This window comes from Mobula hypostoma, chromosome X2 (assembly GCF_963921235.1).
Source record: "Mobula hypostoma chromosome X2, sMobHyp1.1, whole genome shotgun sequence".
Taxonomy (NCBI): domain Eukaryota; kingdom Metazoa; phylum Chordata; class Chondrichthyes; order Myliobatiformes; family Myliobatidae; genus Mobula; species Mobula hypostoma.
Genome location: NC_086129.1, coordinates 42420255 through 42435431, shown reverse-complemented (window position 1 = coordinate 42435431; position 15177 = coordinate 42420255). Strand labels below are relative to the sequence as shown.

Genomic DNA, 15177 nt, shown 5'->3' with positions numbered 1-15177 from the left:
ATAGATTTTCGGATTGTCAAGGAATCAGTGGATATAGGATAACCCTGGAAAATGGCATTGAGGTAGAAGGTCGGCCATAATCAGGACAAATGGCCAAGTAGGCACAGAGGGCTGGATGGTCCCCCTCTTGCTCCTGATACTAATGTTCTTGGGCACATAGCCAAAGCTATGAACCCAAACGCCATTAGTGTGCAGCTGGAACTGAGGCCAGATTGTAGTCAAGACTACGGGCAAGAAGGGGACATGAAGCCAGGGAGGAAGCAATGGGGCAAGGGCATCGTTCTCAAGGAATTGACAACATCTGTAAACAGCAGCAGGAGTGCATCACCTCCCAAATTACTTCCCTGCAGATTAGATCCGGCAGTGTACTAAAACTTATTACTTTTATCTAGCAAAATCTTTGACTGTATTAATGGTTGCCTCAGGTTCCCACACTTGAGTACATTAATATTTTGAAATAACTAAAAATAAATTACTGTACTTTCTCACACAAACTAAACTGCTCACAGAAAATTTTAAGTTTGCAATATTGCAGATAAATTTTAGCTGATACTTTAACCTAACTTGTGCAAAGTCATTTTCTGCATTTTTCTGCTTGCATTATGAGTTAAAACTTTGAAAGGTCTTTATATTGTGTATGAAAGAGATACTGTATTATTGATTAAACAATCCTACCCATCGCAACCCAATCCTACCCAAAGTTCAAACACTTCTTTGTATCTGGACAATCATGAGATAGAATAGTACCTGTGTCACTTCAACAGACCAGAGTCCCAAACTTCATTTTTTTTCTACATATGCACAAAAAGCACTAACTAATTTTAAATCCTGAGATCAACATTATCAGACATCCCACCTCTCCTGGAAGTTCCGGGAGTCTCCCGCATATTAATAGTGGCTCCCTGATGCCCGCAACTTATATACAATATCACAGAAATCAATTTTTTTGAGAGGGAGCGAGCGAGAGAAAGCAAGAAAGAGCGCGAGAGCGACCACGAGAGAGAGCACGCGCGAGAGAGAGAGCGAGCGAGAGAGAAAGCAAGCGAGAGCGCAAGAGCGAAGGCAAGCGCGCGAGCGAGAGAGCGTGCAAGCGAGAAACCAAACGAGAGCGCGCGAGCAAGAGAGAAAGCAAGCGACAGCGCTTGAGAGCGTGCGAGCGACCAAGAGAGAGAGCGCGCGTGCGAGAGCGTGCCATGGCAGAGTGTTTTAAAAAAAAACGTACGTCACCCCAGACTACCCTAAAGTGTACCCCTGCCTAATCGGGGTCAAAAATAATGACAGTGTTGCTCACTGCACTGTTTGCAACAGGGACTTTTCTATTGCCCATGGTGGGTTAAGACTGTAAAAGACATGTTGAGATGAGTTTAACAGGCGTCATTCGTTCATTAGCATAGCTAACGTTATTTAAACTAGCTGGCCAGCTGCTAAGGAGCTACTCTATTGCAGACATCACACCTCTCCAGGAAGTTCCAGGAGTCTCCTGCAAACTGATGGTGCTACCTCCCTGAAATGAGTTTTTGCAGAGTGGGATGTCTGCATTATTCTGCGGGAAAATGGCAGATTAGAAATCGCACATTTTCCTGCAGGAGCACCCGTGCTCCACCCGAGGGCGCTCCAAACACAGTAAACATATTCAAACTGCTTGAAATAATCTACGCTGCATAAAAATCACCTGACCCTGCCTTCACCCCTATCAGTCCCAGCTCCATCACAAGGAGGAAAGTGCCTGGCACAATGATCAACATGTACAAATTTAGAAGAACTGGGACATGTCTACTTTTCATTAATACCATCGAGGAGGAGATACGGGAGCCTGAAGACCCACACTCAATGATTCAGAAACAGCCCCTTCCCCTCCACCATCAGCTTTCTCAACGGTCTATGAACGCTACTTTGTTATTACTTTTTTCCACTATTTATTTATTTTTCTGATTTATAGATTTTTATGTCCTTGCAGTGTACTGGTACTGCAAAACAATAATTTCACTTCATATGTCAAATGTAATGATTCTGATTGTGCTTTTGTCAGTGCATCATTTTCTTCTATTGCACCTTTAACCTCTCGTCACCAGAGTCAGCCAACACCATCTCAGTCCAAAAAATAAACTCGATTCCAAAGACATTGAAATCTTCTGACTAGCTGGTATCTGGCCCCAGTTCTCGAGGCACACAGACTGAGAGTGCAACACTGTAGAAGCAACTTCCTCATGAAATCAGTGGGTCTAGAAGCAAACAACCATTGTACATCAGGAGACACAATCTATGAAGCAGCTGCTGACACGTCCAGCACCATTTCGATGAGGTTTGGCAACACCAGCACCAGGGATTATGCTGGGTGCAGACTATCGGGATAAAACAACTTGGGATGAAGAAATGTAGAATTGATGATTACTAGTCAGATTCTTAGTAGATTATATAGTTATTAAAATGTGCCCCTGCAAGTAAGGTAATGGGAACAATTTAAAGAATGTTCCTAGCCCTGTAACATTTTGTTCTCAGTTTTTGTAAGCATGTAATTTGAACCTCAAGCTCGTGCAAACAATAAAAAATGTAAGAGGTTCGAGGTCCAATTCACGTTTAAAATTTCATGATAGTTTCTGTTGGTTCAGCAATTCCATCTGAAATTCATTAATATTATCGGTGTAAATAAGCAGGATATCGATTTCCACGGTAAATGTCAGTATTTTAACAGAAATCATTGACATGAGTTTAATTACAGTTGAATAACTTTATTAACATAGAAACATAGAAAACCTACAGCACAATACAGGCCTTTTGACCCACAAAGTTGTGCTGAACATGTCCCTACCTTAGAAATTACCAGGGTTACCCATAGCCCTCTATTTTTCTAAATTATTAGTTGAAGTATAATTTATACTGTATGATCTATACACATGGCAAGAAATGCTTTCTTAGTGGGTGCACTGCTATAAACTCCTATAGCCCAAAGCCTCATCGTTACTGAAGCAGTAATACTTTAATTTTTTTATGTGCAAAGGAGAAAGGTCTACACCCTACCACCAGCTATGGGATAGGATGTAGACCTTTCCCTCATCAAAGGCAGTCAAGGCTTGAATGGGGAATGTTTGGATCTGAGAATCAGAGTGTGACGGGGTCCTGAATTACCCCTATGAACTGTGCTTTTGAAAAGAGAGAGAGTTATTTAACACCGACATGTTGTTTTGAAAAGAGAGAAAGAGAGACGAAGACTAACTGTTGGACTGTCACTTTAAGGCACTGGAAGTAAGGCATTGGATTTCTGCTGAGTTGGAGACAGCACCAAGCAGCTCATAAGTTGCTATGGTGACTGAGGGCATATTTGATGGACACTCGATGTTATGATTTTCAGCAGTGTGTTGATACTTCTCAAGGACAGTTTGCCTGCTTGTGATTTTCTTACACAGAGAGAGGAAGGAGGAGTTATTTGAATGACAGCTGATATTCAGTATGGTAAGATAAAATAGGTCAGATGATAGACCTCAGACACATGTTCTGGACACTGAATGAGCATTGTTGTGCCTGCAGAAAAAGTGGGTTTTGGAGGATCGATCAGGTGGATCGATCCATTGCTCTTGCAGTGGAAAGAGGAAAACGGTTGACTGGTGGGGAGTTGTCCATATGTCCACCCTCGCCTAGGGGATAGCTCCACCACAGAAAACCGGTCCCCTTTGTTAAAGTCACAGTTGGTGACCTTTAAAGGATTTCGAAGAACAACGAGGAGATTAACGGCGTCAGCGCACCTGAAGACTCAAATCTCTCCCTCTCTCTCTCCATCACTACTCAACTCAATACCACAAACTGAACTGAACAAACTTTATCTTCTCTGTAAGACAATAAGACATAGGAGCTGAATTAGGCCATTTGGCCCATCACGTCTGCTCTGCCATCCAATCATGGCTGATACTTTTTTCCCCTCCTCAGTCCCATTCCCCAGCCTTCTCCCTGTAACCTTTGATGCCATAGTCAATCAAGAACCTATCAATTTCCACTTTAAATACACCCAATGACCTGGCCTGCACAGCTGCCTGTGGTAACAAATTCCACAAATTTACTACCCTCTGGCTGAAGAAATTTCTCCACATCTCTGTTTTAAATGGATGCCCCTCCATCCTGAGGCTGTGCTCTCTTTTCCTAGACACCTCCACCATGAGAAACATCCTTTCCACATCTACTCTGTCTAGGCTTTTCAACATTCAAAAGGTTTCAATGAGATCTCCCCTCATCCTTTTAAATTGCAGTGAGTACAGGCCCTCAAATGTTCCTCATATGGTAACCCTTTCACTCCTGGAATCATCCTTGTGAACCTCCTCTGAACCCTCTCCAATGCCAGTACATCTTTTCTTAGATAAGGAGCCCAAACCTGTTCCCAATACTCAAGGTGAGGCTTTACAGATGACGTAAGTTGTTTGAGGAGTAAATAGATTAATTATTCAGTGCAATAATACACTTCCCCCACCCTGCACTTCTAATAATATTTTTGCATTTAGTCCAGTTAACACTTTAGCTCATGGTAAGGCATTCTAGAATAGCAGGACTATTAAATATTAAAACATATTGGCCAGAGTGTTCTTTGAGATGATCATTGCTATTGTAACTTCTAGTGGTGGAAATGTTACTTTCTACTTATCAGCCAGTACTGGACAGAGGGAGCAGTGCCGCAAGACATGAGAGACTGCAACATTGTCACCATATACAAGAACAAAGGGGACAGAAGCGACTGTAACAGCTACAGGGGAATCTCCTTGCTGAGCATCGTTGGGAAGGTCTTCACCCGCGTGGTCCTGAACAGACTGCAGAAAATAGCCGAAAGGGTATATCTTGAGTCTCAGTGCGGTTTCAGGTCAGAACGCTCCATAATCGACATGATCTTCTCCCTTCGACAGCTACAAGAGGAATGCAGAGAGCAAAGACAACCACTCCACACCGCTTTCATTGACCTTACGAAGGCCTTCGACCTTGCGAGCAGAGACGGCCTGTTCAAAATCCTCGCCAGGATTGGTTGTCCCCCGAGGCTCCTCAGGATAGTTCAGTCACTCCACACAGACATGAAGGGTGTCGTTCGGTTCGATGGCTCTTCTTCGGAGGCCTTCAATATCTGCAGCGGTGTGGAGCAGGGCTGTGTGCTTGCCCCCACCCTGCTTGGCATCTTCTTTGCAGTCATGCTGAAGCACGCCTTTGGAACGTCAACTGATGGTGTCTACCTCCACACCAGATTGGACTGTTCAGTCTGTCCCGGCTGAGGGCAAAAAACAAAGTTCGTGAAGTACTCATCAGGGACATGTTGTTTGCAGACGACGCGGCACTGGCAACACACTCTGAAGAGCAACTGCAACACCTCATGGACAGCTTCCCAAGAGCAAGCCAGGACTTCAGCTTGACCATCAGCCTGAAGAAAACCAACCTGTTGAGCCAAGGCATTGAGCACCCCCCTGCCATTACCATCAACAACTATGAGCTGGAGATAGTTCACGAGTTTACATACCTTGGCTCCACCATCACGGACAGCCTCTCCCTAGACCCCGAGATCAACAGACGGATCGGACGAGCAGCCTCAACATTTGTCAGGCTGACAGAGAGTCTGGGAGAACAGAAAGCTGACGACGCACACCAAGGTTGCAGTCTACAGGGCCCGCGTCCTCAGCACACTGCTTTACGGCAGCGAGACCTGGAGCCTCTACTACAGACAAGAGCGGCGTCTCAACGCCTTCCACCTTCACAGCCTGAGATGCATCCTGGACATCACATGGACTGACCAAGTCACCAACAATGAGGTCCTGGCCTGCGTCCAGATACCCAGCCTCTTCACCCTGCTCCAACAACGCCGTCCCTGCTGGCTGGGCCACGTACGCCGCATGTCAGACAGGAGGATCCCAAAAGGCCTGCTGTACGGGGAACTGGCCTCCGCCAAGAGAGCACAAGGGCGGCCCCATCTTCGTTTCAAAGACATTTGCAAGAGAGACATGAAGTCACTGAAAATGAACATCGAGAGGTGGGAGGACATCGCAAGCGATCGCTCTCACTGGAGGCTGGAACTACGCAGAGGTTTAAAAAGAGGAGAAGACAAGCTGAGGCTTGCTGTGGAAGAAAAGCACACTCGTTGGGAAAACAGCACCAAGACAACACTGGAGGACAGCGCCTTCAAGTGCAGTTGCTGCAGCCGAGACTGTCACTCCTGTGTGGGCCTCTACAGTCACAACAGACGCTGCTCTAACACAGGCTGAAGCAAGACTTTCCAGACGCAGATCCATGATTTCGCGAGACTAATGGATGCCACCACCACTTATCAGCTCAAGACAAAGTTCTGCTGGAAGTGGGTACAGATCTCATCATTATTAGAGGAGCTGCAATGGAACCAAGTTTGAGAAAGCACTTAACTTGTGATGAAGGAATGTCACTAAAACAGATCAAGTTGATTGAGCCTTATTCACTTCACTATAAAATTCCCACAGGGATCACCAAGGACTGAGATGGTTCTCCTTCAAACAAATACAACTATCTTGCTCTCTGTTAGCTATCTTTATTTCCCCACATTGCACTGCAGCCTTACGCACCATACACTTTCCAAAACTATGTAGTCATAGAACACTACCACACAGAAAAAGGCTCTTTGGCCCATCTATTTCATGCTGAACTGTTATCCCGTCTAGTCCCATCAACCCTCATCTGCACCATCGCCATTCCACTCATCCACATACCTATCTAAACTTATCTTAAATATTGCAATTCAATCTGCATCCACCACTTCCGCTGGCCGTTTGTTCCACACCTGCAACACCCTCTGAGTGAAGAAGTCCCCCGTCATGTTTCCCTTAAATAGTTCACCTTTCACCCTTAACCAATGCCCTCTAGTTGTAGTCTCACCCAACCTCAGTGGAAAAAGCCTGCATGCATTTACCCAATCTATACCCCTCAGAATTTTATATACCTCTATCAAATCTCCCTTCTTACACTCTGGGGAATAAACTCCTAAACTATTCAACCTTTCCCTGTAACCCAGGTCCTCAAGTCCCAGCAATATTCCTGTAAACTTTCTCTGTACTCTTTCAATCTTATTGACATCTTTCTTGTAGGAATTGCACACAGTACTACAAATTTGGTCTCACCAACATCTTCAACGTAACATCCCATCTCCTGTAGTCAACACTCTGATTTATGAAGGCCAATGTGCAAAAAGCTCTCTATATGACTTTATCTACCTGTGTTGCCACTTTCAATAAATTATGGAACTGTATTCCCAGATCACTTTTTTTTTTCTACCACACATCTCAGTGCCTACCATATGCAAGTCTTATGCTGGATTGTCCTGCCAAAGTGCAACACTTCACACTAGTCTGAATTAAATTCTATCTGCTACTTTTCAGTTCATTTCACCAGATCCTGCTGCATGCTTTGATAGTCTTCCTCGCTGTCCACAATGCCCCCAATCTTGGTGTCATCTGCAAATTTGCTGATCCAGTTTACCATGTTATAAGACAATAAGACCATAAGATATAGGAGCAGAATTGGGCCATTTGGCCCATTGAGTTTGCTTTGCCATTTCATCATGACTGATCCATTTTTCTTTCTCACCCCCAGTCTCCTGCCTTCCCCATATCCCTTTGTGCCCTGACCACTCAAGAACCTATAAACCTCTGCCTTAAATATACATAAAGATTTGGCCTCCAAACCACCTGTGGCAATGAATTCCACAGATCCACCACTCTTTAGCTAAAGAAATTCCTCCTCATCTACATTCTAAAATGATGTCCCTCTATTCTGAGGTCTGTCCTCTTGTCCTAGACTCTCCTACCACAGGAAACATCCTGTCCACACCCACTATATTGAGCTCTTTCAACATGCAGTACGTTTCAATTAGGTCACCCTACATTCTTCTGAATTCCAGTGAACACAGGCCCAGAACCATGAAATGCTTTTCATATGACAAGCAGTTCAATCCTGCAATCATTTTCATGAACCTCATTTGAACCCTCTCCAGTTTCAGCATATCCTTTCTAAAATAAGGGACCCAAAACTGCGCACTACACTCTAAGTGAGGCCTCACCAGTGCTTTATAAAGTCTCAACATTATATCCTTGCTTTTATATTCTAGTCCTCTTGAAATGAATGCTAACATCACATTTGCCTTCCTGACCACAGACTCAAACTGAAAATTAGCATTTAGGAAATCCTGCACAAGGACTCCCAAGTCCCTTTGCGCCTCAGTTTTTTAATATTTTCTTTCTATTTAGAAAAAAGCCATCCCTTTCATTTCTACCAAAGTGCATGACATACACTTCCCGATACTGTATTCCATCTGCCACTTCTTTGCTCATTCTCCTAATCTATCTAGGTCCTTCTGTAACCTCTTTACCTCCTCAAAACTACCTTCCCCTCTACCTATCTTCGTAACAAAGCAAATTACATCATCCAAATCAATAACATATAACGTAAATCGGTCCCAACACAGATCCCTTTGGAACACCATTAGTCACCAGCATCCAACCAGAAAAGGCTCCCTTTATTCCCACCTTCTGCCTCCTGCCAGTCATCCACTGTTTTATCCATGCAATCTTCCCTGTAATACCATTGGGCTTGTCGCTTGTTAATTGGATGTTAAGCAGCCTAATCATTTATAGATATGACAAACAAAATGAACTTATCACTGATCCTTGTGGCACACCACTAGTCACAGGCCTTCAGTAAGAGAGACAACCACTCTATGGTTTCTCCTGCTAAGCTAATGTTGAATCCAATTTACTACTTCATCCAGAATGCCAAGTGACTGGACCTTACGGACCAGCCACTCATGCAGGACTTTGTCAAAGGACTTGCCAATAGATGTGGTCCAAGAGGACAACATCCATTGCCTTGATTTCATCAATTTTCCTTGTAACTTCCTCAAAAAAACTCTATAAAATTGGTTAAACACAACCTACCACACACAAAGCCATGTTGACTATCCCTAATCAGGCCTGCTGAAGGGCCTTGGCTTGAAATGTCAACTGTACTCTTTTCCATAGATGCTACCTGGCCTGCTGAGTTCCTTCAGCATTTTGTGTGTGTTGCTTGTATATCCAAATACTTATATATCCAGTCCCTTAGAATACTCTCCAATAATGTACCCACTACTGCTGCCAGGCTCACCAGCCTTTAACTTCCCAGCCTATTCTAAGAGTCTTTCTTGATCAACAGAACAACATTATCTATCCTCCAGTCGTTTTGCACTTAATCCTTAGCTAAGAATGTTTTAAATACCTCCGCCAGAGCTCCTGCAATTTCTGCACTAGCTTTCTGCAAGAACCTAGGGAATACCTTGTCAGGACCTGGGGATGTATCCACCCTAATTTGCCTCTAGCTAGCCAGCACCTGTAATCCAGATACAGTCCATGGCCTCACTACTGTTTTGCCTCAGTCTAGACAGTGTTGATCTCTTGAGTAAATACCGATGCAAAATATTCAATTTAAAATCTCCTCCACCTCTCTTGGCTCCATGCTGATCTTCAAGTGGATCAATTTTGTCCCTTGCTATCCCTTTGCTCTTTATGTATCTGTAGAAGCCCTTGGATTCTCCTTCACCTTGTTTGTCAGAGCAACCTCATGCCTTCTTTTAACCCTCCTGATTTCTTTCTAAAGTGTTCTCTTGCATTTCTTATACTCCTCAAGTACCTCATTTGTTCCTTGCTGCTTATACTTGCTTTGCACCTTCTTCTTCTTAACCAGGCCCTCAATACTCCTTGAAAACCTTGCCTTTTATTCTAATAGGAACATACAAACTATGTACTCTCAATATTTCACTATTAAAGGCCTCCCACTTACCAAGAATCCCTTTGCCTGAAAACAACCTATCCCAGTCCACACCTGCCAGATCATTTATGATGCCATCAAAATTGGCCTTTCTCCAATTTAGAACCTCAGCCAGACCTATCCTTCTCCATAATTATCTTGAAAATGAAATTATGATCATTAGATCCAAAGTGTTCCCCTATGTACACTTCTGTCACCTGCCTTGTCTTGTTCCCTAATATGAGGTCCAGTATCATGCTCTCTCTAGTTTGAACTTCTATATATTAAGGAATTTTCCCTGAATACATTTGACAAACTCTATTCCATCCAGTCCTTTTACAGTATGGGAGTCCCAGTCAATATGTAGAAAGTTAAAATCACCTACTATCACAACTTTATTTTCTTGCAAATGTCTGCTATCTCTCCCCAAATTTGCTGCTCTAAATCCCACCGACTACTGAGAGGTTGACAATATAACCCCATTAACATGGTCATCTCTTTCTCATTCCTCAATTCCACCCATATAGCCTCAGTAGCTGAGTCCTCCAATCTGTCCTGTCTCAGCACTGCTGTGACATTTTCTCTGGCAAGTAATGCCATTCCTCCCCCATTTAATAGCTTCCTCTCTATCTGGTCAGAAACAACCCGGAATATTGTGCTGCCAGTCCTGCCCTTCCTGCAACCAACTCTCATTAATGGATGCAATATCATAAATCTACATGCTGGTCTATATTCCAAGTTCCCTCTTCTTACTACAATACTGGGTGCATTGAAATATACATGACTCAGAGCACTATTCCCACATGTAGACTTAACATCTACTTTCCTCCAGAACCACCCCACTAGCTGCCCTGGCACTCTGGTTCCCATCCCCCTGCAACCCTAATTTAAACTCCCTGGAGCAGCACTAGCAAATCTTCCTGTAAAGATATTGGCCACATGTTCATCTGCAACATCTCCAGAGTCTAAATCTGGATTAAGCATTCAAAGATCTTTTATAGTTTCAACATTACTGTTTGAACTTTTTTATTACAATCATCAAGATTAAATTTGGGATTCTATTGATGTTTATGGACTTATCCACTAGTCTTCAGTGAGCTACTGCTTTTCTGTAACTTATTTCCATTTAGGATGATCCACAAGTTTGTCTAATTAAACTTAGAGAAAACACAACTTGTTGGTTCACATTATTGCACATACCCATTTCCATGTCTGGTCCCTGTATCAGTTTGCAGGATGAGTCTTGATATCCACAATTTGAACATATCTCCTGCTTATGGAACTCTTAATTTCACCTCCACTACCTCACCAATTTCCACTCCTACTTCAGTTCTATTTAAACTTCATGCAGGCTTCTGTCACTCAGAAACTTGGCCACTGTAATCGATTCCTGACTATAAAGATTCTCTACTCTTCATAAATTCTACATGGAGTCCTGTAATACCTCATCCTTATATCTATTTATAGATAGTCTTATTCTTCTTTTTCACCAATTTCATTCAACCCAACAACTAATGCCGCCCCAAACCACCATTCTGAGTTTGAACTTTATGCTCCACAATTACGACCATCAAATAAAGCTCTATCTAGAAATACATTTTCTGATTTCTATCCACGCCCCCAATTCCATCACCACTGAACGGCTCCTTTTAGAGGCTTTACATCCATAGTTTATGAACTAGTTTTAACGACATGGCGAGTCCCCTCCTTATAAAAGTTTTAAATAACGCAATTTTTTTTTGTTGGGTTTAACAGTCATTCTTGCTATAACTTTCAAGCCATAGTACCTACCTGTTTGCCACCAAGAACGTGCAACAACTAACTTCCTTAACCAATTTACTACCCATTTTTTAAAAAATCCAAGCACAAGCGTCTGCCGTATGGCCGTTTCACTGGAGAATTTCAATAAAGCAAAGCTCTCACTTCCGCATTATAAACATGATTACACTAAAAACAAAATTCCGCATAATATATAATACCAATAAATATTTTTGTAAGCATTTTCCAAAACCTCAATGTTGAGAATTTCTAACCTGGAACAACCTTTAATGCCGTGGTAGTAAAATTCATAATGTCTTCCATTACGATCCAAAACAATTGCAGTGACAGTTTCACTAAGGCAATCATTATTCCGTGAAGCTATGAAGACTTTTTTTCGAAAAATCTTGACGAATACTCGACGCAAGTCGTTCTGTTTTAATTAGGCTTCACTGCGACAAGATTACTACCAGCAGTTGCTCGAAGCTTACTTAACAGCAACGTCAAAATAAAAGCCAGACGCGTCCTTTAGCGTAAGCGGTAGTGAAAGAAATGTCTGGCACAGAGTCAAATAAATAAGGTTATTGAAATGTTTGGTCTATTACACAGGATTTTAGCATCAAACACAGCCAGACATGTACTACTGAAGTGGACTGCACCATAAAAGAGATGAGACCCTGATTCTAGCTGGAATAATGAATGGGGTCCGAGTTGAAAGGACTTCCTTTAAAATCAAACAATGGAAAGGGCGGGGATGGGAAGAAGCAGAATAGCAGACAGGCTCAATTCACTTTGAAATCATATTGAAACTCATAACAAAAACCAGAATACAAAAATATAAATAATCCAAATGTGTATGGTATAAGAATTAATATACACCAGATATGAATAGGACAAACAGAAAGTAAAACCTAACGTTCTGAAAAAGGTTAGGAAACCACCCATCAGTGCATAATTGGAGAATATTAACTCTGAACCAAATTAGAGTTCACTACACAAATACAGACAGCTTAAAGAGCTTGTGTATTTGGGACATGCAGTTAAACCATCATAAATAACCCAGATGAAATGAAGAACAACAAACACTGCAAAACCCTGGCTGGGTAGTCGCAGATACCCTGACATCATCCAAGGAGTAATATATATAAGTGGCAAAGGATTATGAAATAGATATAATTGTTATTGTGTAAAATTTTAATTTTCACAGACTGGAGGATAAGAAATGGCTCAAGTAGGAAAAGGAATGGTCTAGAAATCAGAATGCATGAGAAAGGGCTGTTAGTGGAGTTGGTGAGATGGTAAGGAGCGGCATGTTGTATGCATTCAGTATGAGTAAAGCATTACTGATAAAATTAAAATATGACAATGTCCAGAATGGCTGAATAAGACCATAAGGTATAGAAGCAGAATTAGGCCATTTGGCCCATTGGGTCTGTTGTTTCATTTCACCATTCAATAGCTTTCAATGAGATCCTCCCTCATTCTTCTGAATTCTAGTGAATACAGGCCCTGAACCATCAAATGCTCCTCATCTGATAAGCCTTTCAATCCCAGAATCATTTTCAGAAACCTCCTTTGAATCATCTCCAATGTTAGCACATCCTTTTGTACGCTTGTAGATAAGGGGACCAAAACTACTCAGAATATTCTAGGTGAGGCCTCACCAGTGCCTTATAAAGCCTCAACAATACATTCTTGCTTTTATATTCGAGTCTTCTTGAAATGAATGCTAACATCACATTTGCCTTCCTCAGCATCTTTTGTGCTGACTTCAGTTTCTTCACCAAATTATTTCCTGCTAGACTTCAGTGTATTAATGGATATTACCTTCAGCACACAAATTTATTCTACTTGAATAGAATGTTATTTACCCAAGTTTGCAATTAACATTGTCAGGAGAACAGAACACTGAAAAATTGAGGAAAAATAGGTAAAAGGGTCCTGGCAATGAGCCCATGGGTAATTTAGAGAGGAGGCAGCTGTTTAAATTACATTCTGTCTCCCTTCCTTACCAAACAGCTGGTGAGAAGATCTTCCTTTTCACATTGAAGAGGTGTCCATCCAATGCTCTGCCAAATCCATAGGCTGATAAAAGCAAAAGCAACAGCTGAAAATGACAGAAAGAAATTGAATGTTGGAACAATTGAGGGAAATTTTTCAAAAGGTTGTTCAAGGGAAAATTCCAGTATGGATTGGTAGTGAGCAACTGGAAAATCTAATCAATAAGGATGCTAACTCTGACAGTTAACTGGAGTTTGATTCAAGGAAGATCGTGGTGGAACCAAACTAAATACTTTAGGAGTGACATTAGGACACTTAATAATTCTAAAATGTGAAATTGGGTAAACATCCCTCAGTTGTATAATAAAGGTATTATTATGCAATAAATATGGATGGAATTTAAGAACACTCTTCTCTAAACAGTAGTGAAGGGAAAAAACTGAAGTTCACTTTTGGCTTGATCTCAGCATGTGGGCAAAATAATTGTTTGTACATGCCTCATCCTTGTGAGAATTCAGAATAAAAATTTTAATTGTATTATGGAAGCTCAAGTTCACCAGCAATTCCACTTCCTCAGGAGACTAAAGAAATTTGGCATGTCCCCTTTGAGTATTTATCACCAATGTTTATCAATGCACCATAGAAATCATCCTATCCGGATGAATCATGATTTGGTATGGTAACTCCTCTGCCCATGACCTCAAGAAACTGCAAAGAGTTGTGGGCACAGCTCAGCACATCATAGAAACCAGCCTCCCCTCCACAGACTCTTGTCTACACTTCTTGCTGGCTTGATAAAGCAGCCAGCATAATCACAGATCTCACCCACTCCAAAAAATTTCTCTTCTGCCCTCTCCCATTTGGCAGAAGATACAAAAGCCTGAAGGCACATACCAGCAGGCTCAAAAACCATTTCTATCCCACTGTTAGAAGATAATTAAGAGATTCCCTAGTATAAGATGGACCCTTACCCTCACAATCTACTTAATTGTGACCTAACACTTTACTGTGTACCTGCACTGCATTTTCACCGTACTGTAACTTTTTATTATGTTGTGCATTGAAATAATACAAGGTAATTGTTGATCTGTATGATGCTATGCAAGAAAACATTTTCACTGTATACCTTGGTATATGACAATAATAAGCGAAATTATTAAAGCTGCCTAGTAAAGAAAATGGGAATATTGTATTATCACTAAAAGGTATTTAATTACTACCTTTGTAGGAATACCAATGTAACACATGTATATGTTGTTATGCATACCACTCAATCATTTTGTGGTCCTACTATATCAGAATCATGGAAAAACCAGCTATGAAGGACATTGGTCAATTAATGGGTAAGGATAAACATTATAAGGCAGCCCTAGGGAATGTTCAGCATACCTCCTGTGCAATAGCTCAAAGGGACCAGACAGGAATTTAGCAAGGGAATATGGTTATTGAGAGTTTAAGGGGGGGCGGGTGTTTATCGTGAGATGGACTCCAATCACAGTTGCCTCTTGTGCCTCTTTCACCAAATCTAAACAGCAGTTGTAAATGGTGCTGAGTGGCCAAAGCAGAAATAGTGCTCTAGGAGTACCCAAGTAGTAAATAGCCCTGTCTTGTGAATGCTGATGAAGAATTAACAAGCCTGGGATCCAATGGACAAAG

The 15177-nt window shown here is 41.9% G+C and overlaps 1 protein-coding gene across 1 annotated transcript in view; it reads right to left on the bottom strand.

Moving 5' to 3' along the window:
• LOC134340908 (carotenoid-cleaving dioxygenase, mitochondrial-like) overlaps nt 1-12032 on the bottom strand; it is a 58970-nt gene extending 46938 nt beyond the window's left edge. The window contains exon 1 of the mRNA XM_063038495.1: nt 11796-12032. Coding sequence (XP_062894565.1) covers nt 11796-11889 — 94 coding nt within the window. The 5' untranslated portion in view covers nt 11890-12032. The remainder of the gene's footprint in view (nt 1-11795) is intronic.
• Between the last annotated feature and the right edge of the window lie 3145 nt (nt 12033-15177).